Raw genomic sequence first — 21921 nt, 5'->3', positions numbered from 1 at the left:
AGGTGCCCAATATGGAGCAAAGTGGAGAAATAGCTCCAGAAAGAATGAAGAGACGAAGCCAAAGAGCAAACAACGCACAGCTGTTGATGTGACTGGTGATGGAAGTAAAGTCCAATGCTGTTAAGAGCAATATTGCATAGGAACCTGGAATCTTTGGTTCATGGATCAAGGCAAATTGGGAGTGGTGAAACAGGAGATGTCAAGAGTGAATGACATTCATTTACGAATCAGTGAACTAAAATGGACTGGAATGGGCGAATTCAGATGACCATTATATCTATTGCTGTGGGCAAGAATCCCTTAGAAGAAATGGAGTAGCCCTCATAGTCAACAAAAGAGTCCAAAATGCCAATACTAGGATGCAATCTCAAAAATGATAGGGTGATCTCTGTTTCCAAGTCAAGCCATTCAATATCACGGTAATCCAAGCCTATGCCCCGATCACCAATGCTGAAGAAGTTGAAGCTGAATGGTTCTATGAAGACCTACAAGACATTCTAGAATTAACACCCAAAAAAGATGTCCTTTTCATTATAGGGGACTGGAATATAAAAGTATGAAGTCAAGAGATACCTAGAGTAACAGGCAAATTTGGCCTTGCAGTACAGAAAGAAGCAGGGCAAAGGCTGACAGAGTTTTGCCAAGAGAATGTGCTGGTCATAGCAAACACCCTCTTCCAACAACACAAGAGAAGACTGAACCAAGGACATTATCAGACGGTCAACACCGAAATCAGATTGATTATATTCTTTGCAGCCAAAGATGGAGAAGCTGTGTACAGTCAGCAAAAACAATACCGAGAGCTGACTGTGTCTCAGATCATGAACTCCCTATTGACAAATTCAGACTTAAATTGAAGAAAGTAGGGAAAACCACTAGACCATTCAGGTATGACCTAAATCAAATCCCTTAGATTACAGTAGAAGTGACAAAAAGATTAAAGGGATTAGATCTGATAGAGTGCTTGAAGAACTATGGACAGAGGTTTGTGACATTGTATAGCAGGCAGGGATCAAAATCATTCCCAAGAAAAGGAAATGCAAAAAGGCAAAATGCTTGTCTGAGCAGGACTTAAAAATACCTGAGAAAAGAAGAGAAGCTAAAGGCAAAGGAAAAAAGGAAAGATATTCTCGTTTGAATGCAGAGTTCCAAAGAATAGCAAGAAGAGGTAACAAAGTCTTCCTCAGTGATCAATGCAAAGAAATAGAGAAAAACAATAGAATGGGAGAGACTAGAGATCTCTTCAAGAAAATTAGAGATACCAAGGGAACATGTCAAGCAAAGATGGGCACAATAAAGGACAGAAATGGTATGGACCTAACAGAAGCAGAAGCAGAAGCACCTCTATTAAGAAGAGGTGGCAAGAATACACAGAAGAGCTATACAAAAAAGATCTTCATGACCCAGATAACCATGATGGTGTGATCACTCACCTAGAGCCAGACATACTAGAATGTGAAGTCAAGTGGGCTTTAGAAAGCATCACTATGAACAAAGCTAGTGGAGTGATGGAATTCCAGTTGAGCTATTTCAGATCCTAAAAGATGATGCTGTGAAAATGTTGCACTCAATACGCCAGCAAATTTGGAAAACACAGCAGTGGCCACAGGACTGAAAATGTCAGTTTTCACTCCAATCCCAAAGAAAGGCAAATGCCAAAGAATGCTCAAACTACTGCATGATTGCACTCATCTCACACGCTAGCAAAGTAATGCTCAAAATTCTCCAAGCCAGGCTTCAACTTCCCTCATAGCTCAGTAGGTAAAGAATGTGCCTGCTATGCAGAAGACCCATGTTTGATTTGTGGGTCAGGGAAATCCCCTGGAGAAGGAAATGGAAACCAACTCTAGTATTCTTGCCTAGAGAATCCCAAGGACAGAGGAGACTGGCAGGCTACTGTCCATGGGGTTGCAAGAGTTGGACACGACTTAGCAAATAAACTACCACCATCATCAGGCTTCAATAGTACATGAACCATGAACTTCAAGATGTTCAAGCTGGATTTAGAAAAGGCAGGGGAACCAGAGATCAAATTGCCAATATCATTGGCTCATAGGAAAAGCAAGAGAGTTCCAGAAAAACTGGTTTTTTGAGTACGCCAAATTCTTTGACTGTGTAGATCACAACAAATTGTGGAAAATTCTTAAAGAGATGGGAATACCAGACCACCTTACCTGCCTCCTGAGAAAACTTTATGCAGGTAAAGAAGCAACAGTTAGAACTGGACATGGAACAACAGACTGGTTTCAGACTGGTTTCCAAATTGGGAAAGGAGCATATCAAGGCTGTACATGGTCACCCTGCTTATTTAACTTATATGCAGAGTACATCATGCAAAATGCCAGGGTAGATGAAACACAAGTTGGAATTAAGATTGCTGGGAGAATTATCAACAGCCTCAGATACGCAGATGACATCACCCTTATGACAGAAAGTGAAGAGAAGCTAAAGAGCCTCTCGAAAGTGAAAGAGGAGAGTGGAAAAGACGGCTTAAAACTAAACTTTCAGAAAACTAACATCATGCCATCCAGTGCCTTCATTCCATGGCAAATAGATGGAGAAACAGTGGAAACAGTGACAGACTTTATTTCTGGGGGCTCCAAAATCACTGCAGATGCTGACTGTAGCCATGAAATTAAAAGACGCTTGTTCCTTGGAAGAAAAGTTATGACCAACCTAGACAGCATATTAAAAAGCAGAGACATTACTTTGCCAACAAAGATCCATCTAGTCAAACTATGGTTTCTCCAGTAGTCAATATGGATGTGAGAGTTGGACTATAAAGAAAGCTGAGCACTGAAGAAATGATGCTCTTGAACTGTGGTGTTGCAGAAGACTCTTTAGAGTCCCTTGGACTGCAAGGAGATCCAACCAGTCCATCCTAAAGGAAATCCGTCCTGAATATTCATTGGAAGGACTGATGCTGAAGTGGAAACTCCTACTTTGGCCACCTGATGTGAAGAACTGAGTCATTGGAAAAGACCCTGATGCTGCGAAAGATTAAAGGCGGGAGGAGAAGGGACGACAGAGGATGAGGTGGTTGGATGGCATGACTGACTCAATGGACATAAGTTTGAGCAAGCTCCAGGAGTTGGTGATGGACAGGGAAGCTTGGTAGGCTGCAGTCCATGGGATCGCAAAGAGTCAGACCCAACAGAGCAACTGAACTGAACTGAACTGAGTTGTGTGTTTATGTTGATCCTAATCTCCTAATTTATCCCGTCCCCTGACATTTCCCCTTTGGTAACCATAAGTTTGATTTCAAGATCTGTGTTTTGTTTTTGTTTTGTAAATAAGTTCATTTGCATCATTTTTTATTGATCTGTTTAAATACATTCCTTTTAAGATTTTATTTTTAAATCTTGTTCAGGTTTATGATTTGCAAAAAGTGTGAAATAAAATAATAGGCAATGTGGCAGACTGCATTTTCCAAAGACAGCTGCAATATCAGTTTCCCTCTGACTCTTCCGCAATGTGATCTAGTTACTCACCCACCCACCAGAATGTGGGTGGGCCTGAACTAAGACTGCGCTAATGAATAAAATACAGGGGAAGCAATGATATGCCATTTCCAAGCATAGCTTTTAAATTGTTTAGCTGCTTCCATTTTCTGCCCTTTGGAACACTAGCGCTCAGGACATTTCATCAAGGAGGTTGGCCACCGTGCTACGAGAAGTCCATGCCACAGAGAAAGGCCACATGGGGTGCCTGTGTCAACAGAGCCAACCGAGCTGTCACAGCCAGCCAGTGTCAACCACCAGCTCCGAGCGAGCCATCAGGCGCTGGCTCAGGGGACCTTCAGACGACTCTTGATGTTGTTTGCCGGCAACCACGTGAGAAACCAAAGGGAAAGCCCCCAGCCTGAGCCCAGGTGACCCACCAGGAGAGACAGCAGTAAAGTGTTTTGGGGTGGTTTGCTGCAGAGCAATAGATGACCATAACGGGCATTGATTAAATACCGTCAGCTAACTGCAGCCTCCCTGCTGTTTGTATAAAACATATGAAAGTAAGTCACGTTCCCATGGTTTGGACATGCAACATAAATCACTTATAAAGTGTCTTCCATAGTCAGGAATCTGTTTTAGGGGCCGTGAGTATGATCAGTTGGTTCTCACAGCTTTTAGGTTTTTATCTGTGATGTCACAGATAAAAATCTTAAAATCTACTCTTCTATTTCAGATGCTTAGATAAAAAACAGAGTTTCTACAAGCATTTCTAAATTATTTAGCCCAAAAGCACTACTTAAACTCAAGGCTCTAACTAACAGACACCCAGTGCATACACAAGCTATTCTGTTAATAAATTTTCATGTCATGTGTTAACCAATCCTCATGCTACATAACAAATAATTTTCTAACAACATTCACAATCTTTCAAATGACCTATTTAAAACCAAAGGTTATGGTTGTGGCTATATGGCCAAAGTAAAATAGAAGGTAATAGCAAATACTGAGATATTTTGAGCAAAGCTGCCTTTGCAAAAATTATTCTCTCTACTAGAATATAGCTAATTGTAGTGAGATGGTTATTTGAAGGAATTTGAACTTGAAAGTTTGATTCTGGCTTTGAGTTTCTAATTCACTATATGTGCACACAAACAAAGCATTTACTGAGGGTCCCTACCCATGTTCCTTCCCTTTTAACTTGCCTGAACGGCTGTCATGAGTAACAACACTGATGTTCATGTTTTGCTGATAGGAAGGGACTACAAAAATGTTCTTTTTATTCTAAGCCCTGTCTTTGACAGCAAGTGCTTCAAGGATTCTCTGTGAGTTTCTGCTGAACAGCTGAAGGCACACCAGAAAAGGAGATGACTAAGCTACTAAAATCTAGTGTGTAGGGAAATTCTAAGCCATACTATTTGGAAAAGTACTCCTAAATACCAGAAGATTAAGGGTGGTGCAGATACCTACAAGAAATTAAAATGTCACATGATATAAAAGGGTCCATGAGACCCATATTCATTTTAAAAAAGTATGTTTGTGAAGTGTAAATTAAAAAAAAAAAGAACAATACCACTTTCTATTTCCTCTTCATTGTCATCCTCTAGGATGTTCACTGGGGCAGCGGATTCTCCTGCTTCCATCACGCTTTTCAAAGCTTCAAGCTGTTCTGTTAGTAAAATAAACAAGGAGATGGAGACAAGGGTTAGGTCACTTATAAAACCAGCTTAAAGACGGACATAAAGAAGGATGAAAAGGGAAGAGAAACCTATTGTCCAGGCACCCAAGGCTCGGCCATGGCCACAGTCTTTCCAGTCCTGGTGGCCTTGACTCCTGAAGGCATGTGTGACTATGCCATGGTTGGAACATAGTTGGAACATAGGGGAAATGCCCCATATCCTGGTCACCAGGCTGCAAAGTCACAGCTCAGTCCCTCAGAAGGATCTGAGGCTTGATACAAAACCCAGAATTTGTAGCATATGGCATAGACCATGGTTCATGGCAATTACGGTTAAGTGACATAAGAGAAACTGGAAAACTTCAGGAAAAAAAGATTTGCAATTGATACAATCCAGTTATTATCCTAATGTATAAAAAACCCTCAGAAGTCAATGAGATAGACACACTGGGGAAATATAGGAGGGCAAATCACAAATAGTAAAAAGAAACTAGCCATCAAAGATATACAATTAAAAAATTCAAGTATTATTTTTCTTTTATTAGTTGTGAACACATATAAAAGATGCCCAATAGCCAGCATTAAAAATATTGCTGGGAAACAGGTGTTCTTCATATGTTATAGTGGACGTATAAACTGGTACAACTTTTCCGAAAGACAGCACAATAAGATACATCATGTAAAAAATGTACACATGCTTTGGCCAATCAACTCTAACTGTAGCAAGTGATTACAAGGAGAAGGCTGCATAAATGTATAAAATTAACATCCAAGCATGTTCTCCATTGTTTTCATAGCAATGAAAATCTATCAACTAGGGACTGGTTAAATTACACTATATTCCGCATAATAAATGCTATATAGTGTTTCATACACTAGAATTTTTAAAAGGTTTTATACATTAGAATTAAAATTAGTATACAGATTTATATCTTACTGGATCAAAGAATACTTAATTGGTTGAATTAAAACTGACCAACAGTTAGTATATTTAATAAGATCCCAACTTTGTAAAAAATGTATGCATATGCCAAAAAGTACATGCGTATATATGTGTCTATAGTACATGTATATATGTGTAAAATATATAATTTAGTAGTTTTAAAATTTTATTATATTTTTCTTTCTTGTTTTCATTTTCCTAAGGCATTATAGATATTGCAATAAAAATGAAGTAGAGTTAATACAATTTCAAAATTTTAGTTTAGAATATCCAGGGAAAAGCCACAATGCAATCATACCAATTTTTGATGTTATTCCTTCACTGAACTAAGAGATTTGTTGGAAGAACATACTTGCAAAGAGAATGTTTTCAGAAAACAGAGGGGGCAATGTCTATAGATAAAACCACCTCTGTCTGCCTGTCTGTCTCTTTCACATCCACATTCTCATATTACCTACAACCCTGTTTATGTATGTATCACAGGGGAAACTGCAAAGGGTAACTTTTAAAGAGGACTTTAAAGTGTATGAATTGATAAAGTGCTAGCTCCTTTATCTGGATAAATTCTAAAATGCCTTTTTTTGCTTTTTCCTCATCTTTCTTGAGGATTCCTCCAAATGCTGATCTATAAATACATGAATAGGTTTTCCCATTGCAAGAATGGGTTGATGTAGAAACTAAACTTGAGTGGAAATGTGGCAACCTTGTTCTGAACACTATATAGACCATTAGACCCACTTCCTCCCCAGTCAGTGGTTTTAATGTATGTTTCATTCCAGATTGCTGAACTGTCTAAAGATGCAACGTGTGTATGCCTTCTGTCATTGATGAGTGTATTTGACTTACTTTTTTCAACCTCAGGTTTCAGTCGTTTGTTTTTGATGAGTATTTTTCTTTTGAGGTCATTCGGGGATGGCAAGGGTCTGCCTGGTTCCAGCTAGAGAAAAACAGAAAAGGCTGATTGATGATAGTTTTACTTCTTCATTCTCTGTTCCAGACTAAAATGAGCAGAAGGCCTGTGAGTTACACAACCAACATCCAGTAGATGGCAGTCAGCACAGCTTTATACTTTCATTGTACACCCCAAACTAGCCCATGCTTTGCCTTAAGCTAAAGCTGCAAACTTTTGCACCAGAAAGGACTCTCAAGGTTTGCAGAGCTTCTCTGCTCTCCCCAGGGAGTGGGCTCCAACCTGCAGTGGTCTCAGGGAACGGGATCCAGCTCGACCCTAGGCCTTGACCCTCTTTAAGTATCTGGTAAGTACAAGGGGTCATGGGGCTGGCTGGTGTTGCTAAGTGTAGTGTTGGGCTGTACCACAAGTTGGTTTGCTCAGTAGAGTGATCTACCCTCAAAGATCAGGACTGTGGCTTTGTGGGTTCAATAAGAGAATCAAGAAGGTCCTAATGATTGAAAAATGACATCTACTGTGGTTTCATTTGCTTGGATTGATATCTTCAAAGGAGATGTTCCTTTATTTGATGACCTCTAATCACAAGCTGGAGTCAAGATTGCTGGGGAAAACATCAATAACCTTATGGCGGAAAGCAAAGAGGAACTAAAGAGTCTCTTGATGAAGCTGAAAGAAGAGAGTGAAAAAGCTGGCTTAAAACTTAACTTTCAAATAACTAAGATCATGGCATCCAATCCCATCACTTCATGGCAAATAGACGGGGAAAAAGTGGAAATGGTGGTAGTTTTTATTTTCTTGGGCTCCAAAGTCACTGCAGATGCCGACTGCAGCCATGATTTTAAAAGACACTTACTCCTTGGAAGGAAAGCTATGACAAACCTAGACAGCATATTGGAAAGCAAAGACATCACTTTGCCGACAAAGGTCTGCAGAGTCAAAGCTATGGCTTTTCCAGTCATGTATGGATGTGAGAGTTGGACCAAAAAGAAAGTTGACTAAGGAAGAATTAATACTTTCAAATTGTGGGGCTGGAGAACTCTTGAGAGTCCCTTGGACTGAAAGGAAATCAAACCAGTCCATCCTAAAGGAAATCAACCCTGAATATTTACTGGAAGGACTGATGCTGAAGCTGAAGCTCCAACACTTTGGCCAGGTGATACAAAGAGCTGACTCACTGGGAAAGACCCTAATGTTGGGAAAGACTGAGGGAATGAGGAAAAGGGGGCAGCAGAGCATGAGATGCTTGGATGGCATCATTGATTCCAATGGACATGAGCAAATTCCGGGAGAAAGTGAAGGACAGAGGAGCCTGGTGTGCTGCTGCCCATGGGGTCACAGAGAGTCAAACATGACTTAGCAGCTAAACAACAACAACTGATCCATGGAACTGCGCCTTACCCATCCCCATCCGCTCTCCATCCCCCTACCACCCTTCTATAGAACTACCTATCCTTCCACATGTCCACTCATTTTCCAAACTAATTTTTATACTATTTATACGTGCAAGGCACTGTGCCATCCAGCGTCCATTCTGTCTCTAATGAAACCCTTGGCTGAAATTCTGCTTCCTTTCGGAAGCCTGCTGTAACCGGTTCACTCCCAGTGATCCCTCTTACACTTGGATATTGGCAATAAATATTCAACACATCATAGTCCATCTTCTTTTTCAGTTATGGTTTTACATTTGAATCCTGTGGTCTGCTCCCAGGACTGAAGTTCTGAAGTTCAGATCTTAGTCTTGTTTATATTACAGACTTCCCATAACCTTTCACATATGTGCACATCACTTCACAAAAAATGCAGAAACCTTTCTGTAAAAGCAAGCACTTTAGTCTAACAAAGGAAATAAAATACACAAAGGACCAAGGTAAAAACTAAAATAAATTGGGCTGTTTCTTAGTTTAGGTTCCCTTAGAATCAGTCTGAGACAAAGATGAAAGCACCAGTCATTTATTTGGGAGGCAGCTCCAGGGAATCCCAACAGAGGAGGAGAAGGGTGAGAACAAGAGGACAGCCAGCCCATCAGGGGAGCATTATCGAGCCCTGTGTGTGTGAGCGGGATCCCCCTGTGGAACCCGGGGGGCAGTGGGGACCAGGTGCTCAGTCGAACCTCCTGAGGAGTGTGAAGCACAGGGTAGAGGTGGTGATTCTCTGGCGCTCTGGCTTGACGATCCCATGTGGGCAGAGCTCCAGGGACCAGAGCAGCCCCTGAGCCAGCAGCGGCAGGGGCGACAGGTGGACATCAGGCCGCTAAGCAGGGAAATGGGAAGCACCGCAGGCTGTGGACAGGGCGCCGGCAGCCATCGCTTCGGCAGGTGGTAAATATCCTCCTATAGTTTTTTCAGTTCCCACAGATGCACTTCTATAAAACTCATTGTTAAACCACCTGATGTGTTCCCAGGGAGCACAGATGTCAGTCATGGTGATGTTTGATTGCTGCCTATTGTTACCGTGTTTGGGTCAATAGTGGGAAAAACACTTCATTACTGTTGAGTGTTTCGTACTTTCACTCCAGGAGTTTCTTGCTACTCCCAACATCTTGTGACAGTGACCCTTAACCACTTGGGTGGTGTGGATCTTTGTAAAAATCTGATGAACTCTCTCAAATGACTGTATACAGAAAACAAGTTGCATGTAATTAGAATGAGCTCACAGACCCTGCAAAACCTATCTATGGGGCACAGGATACAAGTTCTTTGCCTGATGAAGGAATTAGCAGGTTTAACAAATGAAGCTCAAAAATGGGCATATAATATTGCCCAAGAGTTTGATTTGGACTTGGGAGCTTGAACTTCAGGCTCCTGTGACTTGATCCAGGGAACTTTCCATAGCAACAGGCTCCCATGAATGCTGACCCCTGGGTGCACATTTGATTTACCTGGAGAGCATTTAAAAAAGAGGGTGTGGAGAAAAGGGAACCCTCCTACACTGTTGGTGGGAATGCAAACTAGTACAGCCACTATGGAGAACAGTGTGGAGATGCCTTAAAAAATTGCAAATAGAACTACCTTATGACCCAGCAATCCCACTGCTGGGCATACACACTGAGGAAACCAGAATTGAAAGAGACACATGTACCCCAATGTTCATCGCAGCACTGTTTATAATAGCCAGGACATGGAAACAACCTAGATGTCCATCAGCAGATGAATGGATAAGAAAGCTGTGGTACATATACACAATGGAGTATTACTCAGCCGTTAAAAAGAATTCATTTGAATCAGTTCTGATGAGATGGATGAAACTGGAGCTGATTATACAGAGTGAAGTAAGCCAGAAAGAAAAACACCAATACAGTATACGAACACATATATATGGAATTTAGAAAGATGGCAATGACGACCCTGTATGCAAGACAGGAAAAAAGACACAGCTGTGTATAACGGACTCTTGGACTCAGAGGGAGAGGGAGAGGGTGGGATGATTTGGGAGAATGGCATTCTATCATGTATACTATCATGTAAGAATTGAATCGCCAGTCTATGTCTGACGCAGGATACAGCATGCTTGGGGCTGGTGCATGGGGATGACCCACAGAGATGTTATGGGGAGGGAGGTGGGAGGGGGTTCATGTTTGGGAACACATGTAAGAATTAAAGATTTTAAAATTAAAAAAAAATAAAATAAAAAAAATAAACAAAACTTAAAAAAAAAAACCACCATGCATAATCTGCTGACTTGAATCAATTTCAGAATCTCTGAATGGGGCTATGGCAGAGGTATGGTTCATGGTTCCTCCAGGTGATTCTAACCTGTCACTGAATTTGAGAATGATCACCAACTCTAGACCCAGGCCACTGTGCACTTTATGAAAATTTAAGACAGAGGTTTCAGAAACCATAAAGATCCCATAATCTTCTCAGTTAAACTGACCCAGATGTTTACATTATATCTCTCTCTACACACCTTTCTGAAGCACAGTGGAAGCTTTTCATACCAGCGAATTTAAATAAATATGAAGCTCTTTAACATCAGTCCTCCAGAACTACTTGACCCTTCAGAAATGAATTTCAAAACAAATTCATTCATGTTAGAAATATGGTTTGCTAAAAATACATACTGGATGTGATTCAAGTGCTTGTTTCAACAGGAGATCTCCAAATAGATCTTCACAATATTTGGACATCTTGTACTGTTGATATTTGCTGGAGGGAAAGAACCGACATTTGTAAATTCAAACATCCATTAACTGTCCAGGATAAGAACAAGAAACATCTATTCCCAGCGATTAAAAACTCCCACTCAGCAAAATGATTGTCCCTTTGATGCTAATGAGCTAATTGGTGTAGGTTAAAAAGTAGATTCCGCTGCTGAACCGAGAGCTGGTAAGCAGAAAAAGTATCTTTCAAGTCCATCACATCTGACTACAAATATACTGTGAAATCTTCTAACTCCATGGAAATTTGAGCAAGGGATCCTGCCCTCTGTCCTTTGGTTTAGGGGAAGCATTTCTAAAACATATTAAGAGGACTTTTTTTTCCTCTTTTGGAGGTGTTGGGAAATAGTGGTTGAGTTCCTTCTTTTTTTTCCCATAAGACTATAGGTAGTTACCACTTCACAAAAGAAAGTGTTCAGGTATTCAAAAAGATGCAGGGCAGGGATGGGAAATGGGGATTAACAAACAACACGGAGAGGCAGGGTAGAAGGAATCACTATACCTGCAGTGGTTTTCAAAGGAGAGAATCACAGGGTATTCCGATGTGACAAAGGCAGTTTCCTTGATGGCTTGAATAACATCCTTTAAAGATAAGGAGTGTTGATGAGAAAGGAGAGAAAAAAATTAAAGCACATGAAATCAATTGGAGACCAATAATTTGAGCTTTTCAGAAAGTCACTTCTGGCAATTCAAACCTGAAGAACCCATTCACCACTCCACACTGAGGCCCCTGTGGTTAGATGTAGGCACCGTTCATAGTTAACTACACTTTTTTCAAAGTTATTGTTTACTTCTCCAAAATTAGGGTACTGCTGCTGCTAAGTCACTTCAGTCGTGTCCGACTCTGTGCGACCCCAGAGACGGCAGCCCACCAGGCTCCCCCGTCCCTGGGCTTCTCCAGGTAAGAACACTGGAGTGGGTTGCCATTTCCTTCTCCAACGCATGAAAGTGAAAAGTGAAAGTGAAGTTGGTCAGTGGTGTCCAACTCTGTGTGACCCCATGGATTGTAGCCCACCAAGCTCCTCCATCCATGGGATTTTCCAGGCAAGAGTACTGGAGTGGGGTGCCATTGCCTTCTCCATGGAATACTACTCAGCCGTAAAAAAGAATGAAATTACACCACTTATAGCAAAATGGATGGACCTAGAGATTATCATACTAACTGAAGAGTCTGAAAGAGAAAGACAAATACCATATCATGCTACTTATATATAGGATCTAAAATATGATACAAATGAACTTATTTATAAAACAGAAACAGACTCACAGACACAGAAAACAAACCTATGGCTACCATAGGAGAAAAGGGGTGGGGGAAGGATAAATGGAGGATTAGCAGATATGAACTTCTGCACATAAACTAAACAGCAAGGTCCTACTGTATGGCACAGGGAACTATACTCAGGATCTTGTAACAAACTAACATAGAAAAGAATATGAATGAAAAAGAACACACACACACACACACACACACACACACACACCTGAGTCACTGTGCTGTACACCAGAAACTAAAACAGCACTGTAATCAACTATAGTCCAATAAAACAGAAAACAAGCACCAAAGCCAAAGTCAAGCAAACAAAAACACTCACCTTGAAAAGGATATCTGTGCACATCGCTTTTCCATGAGTTATTATCGGTTCTTGGTCCTCACCTTTTCCATCCCAACAGTCAAGTTCAACACATCTAGGAATACAGTGATTTTACAGTATTGAACCTTTACAATAAAACAGTGTGTATACAAATGAAAAGAAATCAAAATAAGTTACTTTCTATAGAAGCAGAAAATTGAATGAGTGAAGTAATGTGATTATTTTCTGGAGGATACAGCTTAAAATAGCATCAGATTGGTGTCATCAAAAAGGGACTATTATAGATTGAGAAGCAAGAGATAGGGCAAGCAGTGTGGTTCTGGATGAAACCTTAGCTGTGACAAAGCTGTGATAAAGCATGACTTAGGAACAACCAGGAAAATTTAGATATGGATTATGTTCCAGAGGATATTAAAGAATACTGTAAACATTTTATCATTGGGATGATGCTACTTTAGCCATAAATGAAAATATTCTAATTGTTTCAGTGACTCATATTCAAGTAGTCTGAGACAGATGTCGTGATGCACTTAAAGTCTTTTAAAGTATTTCTATATGTACAAAAATAGTGAGTTAAAAAATTATGCATTGGTCATTGACAATACAGAAAAATATCACAATATAACTACATTTCTTAATTTCCACTTTCAGCATTTTCACCATATTTTAAACCTCAAATATTTTCCAATTTCTATAAAATAAAAACCATTTGAAATAATATTTATTGTCAGAGAATAAAATTTTAGAATATTTAACATTAAGGAAAGCTATACTTGGGCTTCCCTGGTGGATCAGTGGTAAAGAATCCTCTTGCAGTGCAGGAGACGGGGGTACGATCCCTGGGTCAGGAAGATCCCCTGGAGAAGGAAATGGCAACCCACTCTAGTATCTCTGCCTGGGAAATCCCACGGTCAGAGGAGCTTGGTGTGGCCACAGCCCATGGGGTGGCAAGAGTAGGACATGACTTAGTGACTAAACAGCAACAACACAGCTGTACTTGAAGTGCCGAGGCCCCAAAGAAAACTTTGCATGACTTCTTAAAGTAAGCTGTTTATTTCTTTTTTTTTGTAATTTGGGGGGAATATTTTAAATTTACAGTAGAAAAAATCTTTTGACCCATAGGAGGAGTCTAGATCTTCCCAGAACAGATTATTGTTCTTCCTTCCTCAAGGTTAAATGACCATCATAATCCATTAAAGGGAAAGATAAATGTCCTTTTCACTCTGAATGCTACTTCTGATTTTTCAGAGAAGAGTAAATTCAATTAAAGGGCATCAAATACAAAGAACAATGTCTTGAGTTTCTAACCTGCAACCAGCCAGGAGGACCTGTCTGTACATTTCTACTGAAGATTTCCCGCCAAACTGTCTGCCAGTGAGATAGGTGTTGTGGGAAGAGCTGATGAAGTAGTGAGCCAGAGGGTGGTCCATTTCTTGGTACAGCTCTAGACGATCTAGGAAGACGGGGGCATTTTCATCTGACATCAGGTATCTGCAAAACCCATCACTTGATATGAGGCCTGGGGAGGGGGGAAAGAGTATCATAGCAGATTTACGGTTTTGAAGATACGCAAGTTTTATTTATGACATCTGCAACAGCTTAAACAGGAGTAAATACTACTTCACAGTGTCTTTCCCAAGAAACTTCATCTTTCAGAACTTGAACAAAGTACCCAAGTTGCACAAGTAACATAATGCCTTCCACAAATAGGTGGCACCTGCTTTCACATCCATGATGGCAAAACATTCAGTTCCCTAAGTTCAGACGTGCAGCACCAGAACCCAAAGTAGAGGACGGAGAAGCGGCCTCTCTGCATTCAAATAATTCCATTTCCCTATTTCATCTAAAAAAAAAAATGGGGTGTAGGACTTGTGAGATAAGTACTCCATGGTCACTGAAATGTGACCCCTAGAGACAGCGTTCATCTCAGTCATATCTGTGTGACGAGGGGCAGGGCCAGTGTGTTAAATGCAGGAGAGACATCAATATTTCTGCATCTTCTCTTACCCAGTCAACCACCAATAGCCTCAAGTTTCTTGCTTTTACTTAAGCATTTGAAAGTTACAAGGTGACTTCAAGTGTACAGAAGAGTACAGATGATATAGCTATGGACCTACACCTCAGCCTTGTCTGATTTTATCTTTTCCTTTATCTACTTAACATTTCTTTAAAAGAATACATAATTACAGGTGCCCGTGAAGCACCCTGCACGCCCCACCTCCAGTCCATCCAATTCCATCTTTTTATTCATATTTACATTCCCAAAATGGTTTGTAACTTTACTTATATACAAGCACTTATCCGAACACTAGATATTTTTGACTGTTTATAAGTTTATATAAAATATCCTTATAGTATCTTATGATTTATCTAGTTGATACCAGTGGCTCTTGGTCATTTTCTTTTCACTGAGTGATGTACAGTAGTGGTGGGCAGTGGCTAGAGTATAAGGTCCATATGTGAATAAGTCCATGGTCCATCATTCTGTCGATGGATATTTAGGTCATTTCTGTTTATAACTAAAAGGACTGCAACAAAAGTCTGTGTGTCTATCTCCTTGGGCATATACATTGACACTTTTCCAGGCGCTGTGATAGATGCGGGACAGAAGAAACAGACAAGGCCTGCTTTCATGAAACTCATATATTGTGGGTGAGAGAGCAAACAAATTAGCAGATAAATATGATGTTATGAAAGTGCTAGCAGGAAACAGAAAGCAGGAAATGAAAGTGATAAAGAATGACCAGGACGCTGTGTTCGATGTGTGGCCCGCAAAAGCCCTTCTGATGAGGTCACATTCATGCAGGGGAGCAATCACATGCACGCCCGGGGGTGCCCCATTCACAGCAGAAGGATCGGCAAGTGCAGAGACCACGTGATGAAGGGGGAAGTAGCTGGAAAGGTGGCTGGAGAGGAATCTAAAGACTACATCAGTTGGACTTCAGTCTTCATTAAGTACTAAGTGTGTTGGGAAGCCATCGGAGGATTTGGAACAGCAGAAGAACGTGATTAGAAATGATTTTAAAAGGTTTACTCAGGCTGCTGTGTGGTGCATAAATTGCAGGGCACTGAAAAATGCAGAAGACTAGTTAGAAGTGAGCTGGCATCATCCAGGAAGAGTTGATGTAGGCTCAGATAATCTGGTAAGGGTGGAGACAATGAGTGATTTATTCAGGATTTATTTTCAGGATGGATCTTACAGGTTTTGCAGATGGATTAGAAGTGATGTGAAAGAGCAAAACAAGTCAAAGATGACTCCAAGACTTTGGGCATGAAAAGGTGGGAGAGTGATGGTACCATTTTCTAGGTTAGGAAAGGAACAGTCTGTGGATGACTGGAATGAAAGCATATTGTAAACATACATATATCTGAAATACCCACTCACCATCCAAATGGAGAGGTCTATTATACAGATCTGTGGTTTAAGAGAGAGATTAGGAATGGAAAGTTTAATCTGAAAGCCGCATGTGTACAGAAGACACTTAAAGACATTGGGTTTAGATGAGTTCATCCAAGGAGTGTGGGCAGAAGGGGCAGAGACCTGAGGCCTGAGCAGGGCCCCTCTGACACCAGACCCAGAGCTGGAAGCGAAGACGCTGGGCTGCAGGAGAGGCCTATTTTCCGCTTGATTACGGACAAATTATTCACCAGGTGGCTGTTTGTGTGAATTTACATACCCAGAGAGTTTACAATGCCTTGGCACAATATTCTCAGCCATACTTGCTCATGACAGGCGGTAACATTTCTGCATTTGTGAAGCGGTGAAGCTACGCATTTTAGACGCGTCAGTGATAATGTCACAGACTTCAGGACATCGTATTAATCAAAGACACACCTCTACCATAATGTTTATCACACTGCCGAGGCACTACTGAGTCATTAGCCTTTCTCCTTCAACAGCCTGCAACCACCTTTTTCCATTTTGAATCTCCAGCATCTAGAACAGTGCTTGGCACTCAGTCAGTCCTCTGTAAACTTTCAGGACTGAGAGCAGGGAAGAGAAATACTAGCGGAATGATGGTATGGACCCCACCATCTTATAAGCAGGGAGACTGAGGTCTATGAACAGAGGTTCAAGGTCACACAGCAACAGGATAAGCAACAAAAATCACATCACCTCCCACCCCTGCAAGGTGCTAACTTTCCTGCAAAGCCACTCCTCACTTCAATTTCATCACATGCTGTGTGGAGTTGATTATGATACTCAGAGGGAAGTAATGAAGCAGTCTGGCTGAAAATAGATATTTGAGACTCTAACAGGAAAGTATAAATGTATGATTATAAACAAGGGAAAACTCTGCTGGGCTTAGGAAAATATCAGGGGTGTGGCCACATGGTGTGGTGGGCCAGGATGCATATACGCAGGTCTATGTAGGTCCAGAGAATGTATAAACCTTTCGTCCATGCTCACTGAGATACAACAAACAAACAAACAAACAACCCTCTATTCTAAACAGGAGGAGACTGAGGCCATGATACTCATGGGCAAATGGGACAGAAAGAACTTAACCTGCATCTCTGTTCACTCTCCATTGAGACATAAGGCCAGAGGCTCTAGCCCAGGCATATCCTGGCCCTCTCCGGTGATACTGTATTATCATCCTTGCTCCCAGCTTTGGCAGGTGTTTCTCATGGTTATAAAACCAATCTTGAATTTCCTCCCCATACATGTCCTTTGCTAAATATTTGAAATGAACAACACACTGTTTCCAGAGTTTCACTGAAACAGGCAAAGGGTCAGAAACCCCAACAATTTGTTAAGTTGATTCCTATTTAATTTCATGTCAATAGCATTTATCTTCCATACCAGGGGTCAAATGATGATTCAAAAGGCTCCTCAAATCATTAAATTTAGCTAGCTTGCTGAAACTCAAGGGACAAAAGGAAGGTGTCAATTTTTATAGGAAATGCCCATTTTTTCCAGAGATGGCAAACAGAGACTATAATTGGCATTTTTACATTTTAAGCAGTATGCAACATTAAGGATCTAATATAAGAAAGTACATTGGGGGAAATATTACTATAGTTTAATAATAAATTTAGCATTATATTTCAGGCAGCAGAAATAAATGTTGGTGTAAGGCAAAATTTATACTGATTTAGGAAAAAAAATCCAGTCAGTTATCAATCTTTGTCTCTAGAGAGCTCCAAAGCATTTAAAAATACATTTAACTAAAAATGCAAGGATTTTAAAAATTGCATATACTCTTGAATTTTTTAAATAATGAAAAATTCTCTCTCTTTTTTTTTTTTCACTTTTCTTACCTTGTTTCTTCAAATCTTCATCAGGCTCGTACATCTCAATGATCTGCATTGCCCTTTTAGCATCATAAAATGGGAATAAAATTTCATTCAGTCGAGGATCTCGTTGATGCTATGATGAGAAAATAACTCCATTTAGGTTGACCTTCCTCACCCGTGGGCTATTACACATCAATAAACTATGTAATTTCAATAGAAGATATATGTATAATACCATGTTTGCAGTTACAAAGAGATTTTGCTTTTCTCCTGTCTTTCTCCCTAAAACAGACTTCAAAAAGGTCCACATTTGGCAGTAGCGTGTTGGTTCCCTTCCCTGAACTGAAGATGGAGAGACAAAATATACTTTTTTTTTCATTCAAATTTGATAAACAGAGAAAATGGTATGGTCTCATCATACCACAGGGAAGATATCTGGCATAAGTGTTTATAAAGTGAGATAAAAGTCTTTTTGAAAAAAGATAAAAAAAGCAAAAATCATACTCATGTCAATGTCAAAACAAAAACAATAACAAAAAACCCTCCAAACCTCTAAAGTTAGGTAGACAAATATAATTTCATTTTCATTATATCTTTCTACATGAATAAGAGATTTTGGGGGCACTGTGAACTTCATTCCCTTGAGTAAATATTTATGAAAATGAATCCATTGTAATAAGGATGAAAATCTGCACCAGGATATTTACAAGCTGAAAACAACATGAAAATCTGTATTTAAATATCAGTGTTCAGAAATTCTATTTCACTGTGAAATCTAACTTGGTTTGCCCTGAGGAAATCCTCTGGGCAGAAAGTGCATCAATATTTAAAGACATTTGGGAGGCTGGTAATGTCATTCTTTTCAAACCAGCACCCATAGCCTCCCGGTATTATATGAGGCACCAGGAGCAAATTTCTGCAGTTCTGTCATCCTAACTTCACAGCAAAGATGAAAAAAGTCCAATTTACTAACTGACTTAGCTACAATAGTGTGTGTGTACACGTGTGTGTGTGTGTGTATGTGTGTGTGTGTGTGTACATGTGTGTGTGTGTATGTGTGTGTGTGTCTATCTTTCTGTATCTATAGGTAGTGGGTCTATCAAACTTCCTTATTGTTCATGGTAGATTTAAGGACCAAACACTGAGCCCCTGGTCATCCATCAAATAAAGAAAGAGGGGGAACTGGAATGAAAAAATGGCAGATAGACGTGAGCGAAACTCAGTCAACAGATAGGACCCTAGCAATGACTCTTTACCCAAATATATGCACAGACTTTGAAAAGCACTACTGGAAAAGCACTGAAGAAACAACTGTTAAAAGTTCATATGGATTTCCCTTGCCCATTTGTTTGAAATGGTCATTTGAAGAGTGAGGCACACAGCATGAATGCCTTTGGCCAATAGAACATGTGACGTCATCCCAGAGCACTCCTGGCCTCGCCTGATCTGGTCTTCCCACCGTCCCCCTGAGTGACGAGTGTTAACTCCTAAGGAATCAATAGCTCTTTGCCAGTTTATCCCAATGAAGCATGCTTCTGCTAGCATCTAAGAAACAACGGCTCACATCCATGCAAGTGCCAGAGCAGAAACTGTTACATGAATAACAGGCCTTGAGCTCATAAGGAAGAAAAGTCCTGGGGTGCAGAGAGATGGTACAGTGAACCGTGGGGTGCCAGGCAGGCGAAGGCATGCTCCGAGCATCTCGTTCAGGAAGTGGGTGCTGGCATGCAACTCCAGAGCCCGCCCCAAGGGAGCAACAAGCACCGCCCCTCCGGGGAGAATGCAGTGCCTTCAAACCAAGCAAATAAGTAACCAGCACATTTTCTGGGTACTTTCCTTCTCCCGTCTCTGTAAACACTCCCATGGAGGAAGATGGATGAGGCACAAACGGGCCTTTTTGGACCCCACTGTGGTTCTGTTCGTGGTTGGCCACTATACTCACAAGTTTTCTGTCTTATTAGGATTCAGTCTTTCAGTTTAAAGACAGACTCTCTGATAAGCATCCAGGACTCATGGAGATCATGGGGGCAAATCCATATGAATTTAAGAGAAAGAAGAACCTCAGTTAAAGAAAGAAACAAAGTTAGGAAAAGGAAGAAAGGGAATCCAAGTGTTCTCAGGGCTGTTTGTGCACAGAGGTGTGTGGGCTCCAGCCTGGGGCCTCCTGCAGTGCAGTTTCTGAAGAGCAGCAGGGGCGTCACCCTTTCCCTGGAGTTGGTGAGGGATGCACATTCTGGGGACCCACTCCCAACCTACCAAATCGGACCTTCCGCGGTGGAACCTAAGAGGCTGTATTTTAACAATCTTGTCAGTTGATTCTGATGTGCTCAAATTTAAGAAGTATGACTCTAGTATGTAAAGGTATGCACTTAAATAAATTTGCCTATCAGTTTAAAAAATAGTATCTTAGTCCTGCAAGGGTAGAGGAATGATAAACATTTGAAATCTGCTCTCAAGTAACCCTCATCAAAATTTATCAGAGGGCATACTATTCACTAGAAGAATATCATCCTTCTTTCAGAAAAAACAGCCAGAAGAACCAAGTCCTTAAAATGTATGTGTGATAATCCTCTTATTCTACATTTGTAGCAAATAAGCACCACAACAATATGAAACTTCATTTCTCTTTACATCTGCTCCACCAGATAACCTCTTGCTCTCCTGAAGATGTTCGCATTTCAGAAAGGAAGCACAGTGCTATCTGGATAACCCAAAGGGAAGGAAACAATGGCAAAACTTGTGTTAAAAGTCACAAAAATATAATCTTTATTTGAAAAAACAAAGAAGAGAAAGATCATTTCCAGGACATCTCAGAAATAAGACTTCAGAAATTTCCACTCAGTCGTAAGCACCGTGGGGTGAATGTATCACAGCTCTGAGGGGAGAGACCATAGGTTTGCAGTTGGGATTTGGGGAAGCAATGTACTAAGGGCATACACCCCATGATGTTCAGAGCCTTATAAAAGATAATACTGAGAGGAAAATAGTTCACAGAACTGTGACCACGTAAATGAAGAGACAATGAATGTATCTTTCTTATTATGTCCGTACTCATTGAGAAAAGACATCAGTGGGCTTCAACCTGAGCAGCACTGGGAGAGAGAGATGTTGACATAATGAATATTCAAAAGAGATATAAAAAGATAAAGGAATAATTGGCAAGCCTTACTCATAACACTAAATAATTCCTTTTCCGTCCAAGCATTAAAGAAGAAAGACATGGTACATGGAAAGTGATTTTGAGCCCTTTCTTACAGTCTTTCAACTGCAAAATAAAAGAAATGATTGACAAAATCAGCTCTAATGTGATCCTATGATACATAAGAGGCAGGAGGCAGATTACCAGCAACCAGAAAATAAAGCTAATTCTGGATCCTCGTGCTTATCCAAGACTTCTGTCCTCTCTTCTTATTCTGATCTCTCTCCAGCTCTCCATGCATCTCTCAGTTCTGCAGGCCCTCAGGTATTATCTGTAAGAAGTCACGCCAAAGCCTTTGACTGTGCGGATCACAAACTGGAAAATTCTGAAAGAGATGGGGAATACCAGACCACCTGACCTGCCTCCTGAGAAATCTGGATGTAGATCAGGAAGCAACAGTTAGAACTGGACATGGAACAACAGACTGGTTCCAAATAGGAAAAGCAGTACATCAAGGCTGTACGTTGTCACCCTGCTTATTTAACTTCTATGCAGAGTACATCATGAGAAACGCTGGGCTGGAGGAAGCACAGGCTGGAATCAAGATTGTGGGGAGACATATTAACAACCTCAGATATGCAGATGACACCACCTTTACGGCAGAAAGCAAAGAGGAGCTGAAGCACCTCTTGATGAAAGTGAAAGAGGAGAGGGAAAAAGTTGACTTAAAACTCAACATTCAGAAAACTAAGATCATGGCATCTGGTCCCATCACTTCATGGGAAATAGATGGGGAAACAGTGGAAACAGTGGGCT

At 40.7% G+C, this 21921-nt stretch overlaps 1 protein-coding gene across 1 annotated transcript in view; it reads right to left on the bottom strand.

Annotated features, from left to right (window-relative positions):
- The window catches only part of PLCB4 (phospholipase C beta 4), a 291829-nt gene that overhangs the window by 95737 nt on the left and 174171 nt on the right, over positions 1–21921 (bottom strand). The window contains exons 11-17 of the mRNA XM_052650707.1: positions 17991–18099; positions 14034–14244; positions 12726–12819; positions 11633–11712; positions 11035–11119; positions 6911–7001; positions 5017–5112 (exon numbers count right to left, since the gene is read on the bottom strand). Of these exons, the coding sequence (XP_052506667.1) occupies positions 5017–5112; positions 6911–7001; positions 11035–11119; positions 11633–11712; positions 12726–12819; positions 14034–14244; positions 17991–18099 (766 nt within the window). The remainder of the gene's footprint in view (positions 1–5016; positions 5113–6910; positions 7002–11034; positions 11120–11632; positions 11713–12725; positions 12820–14033; positions 14245–17990; positions 18100–21921) is intronic.

This window comes from Budorcas taxicolor, chromosome 13 (genome assembly GCF_023091745.1).
Source record: "Budorcas taxicolor isolate Tak-1 chromosome 13, Takin1.1, whole genome shotgun sequence".
Taxonomy (NCBI): Eukaryota; Metazoa; Chordata; class Mammalia; order Artiodactyla; family Bovidae; genus Budorcas; species Budorcas taxicolor.
This window is presented reverse-complemented; position numbering and strand designations above follow the sequence as displayed.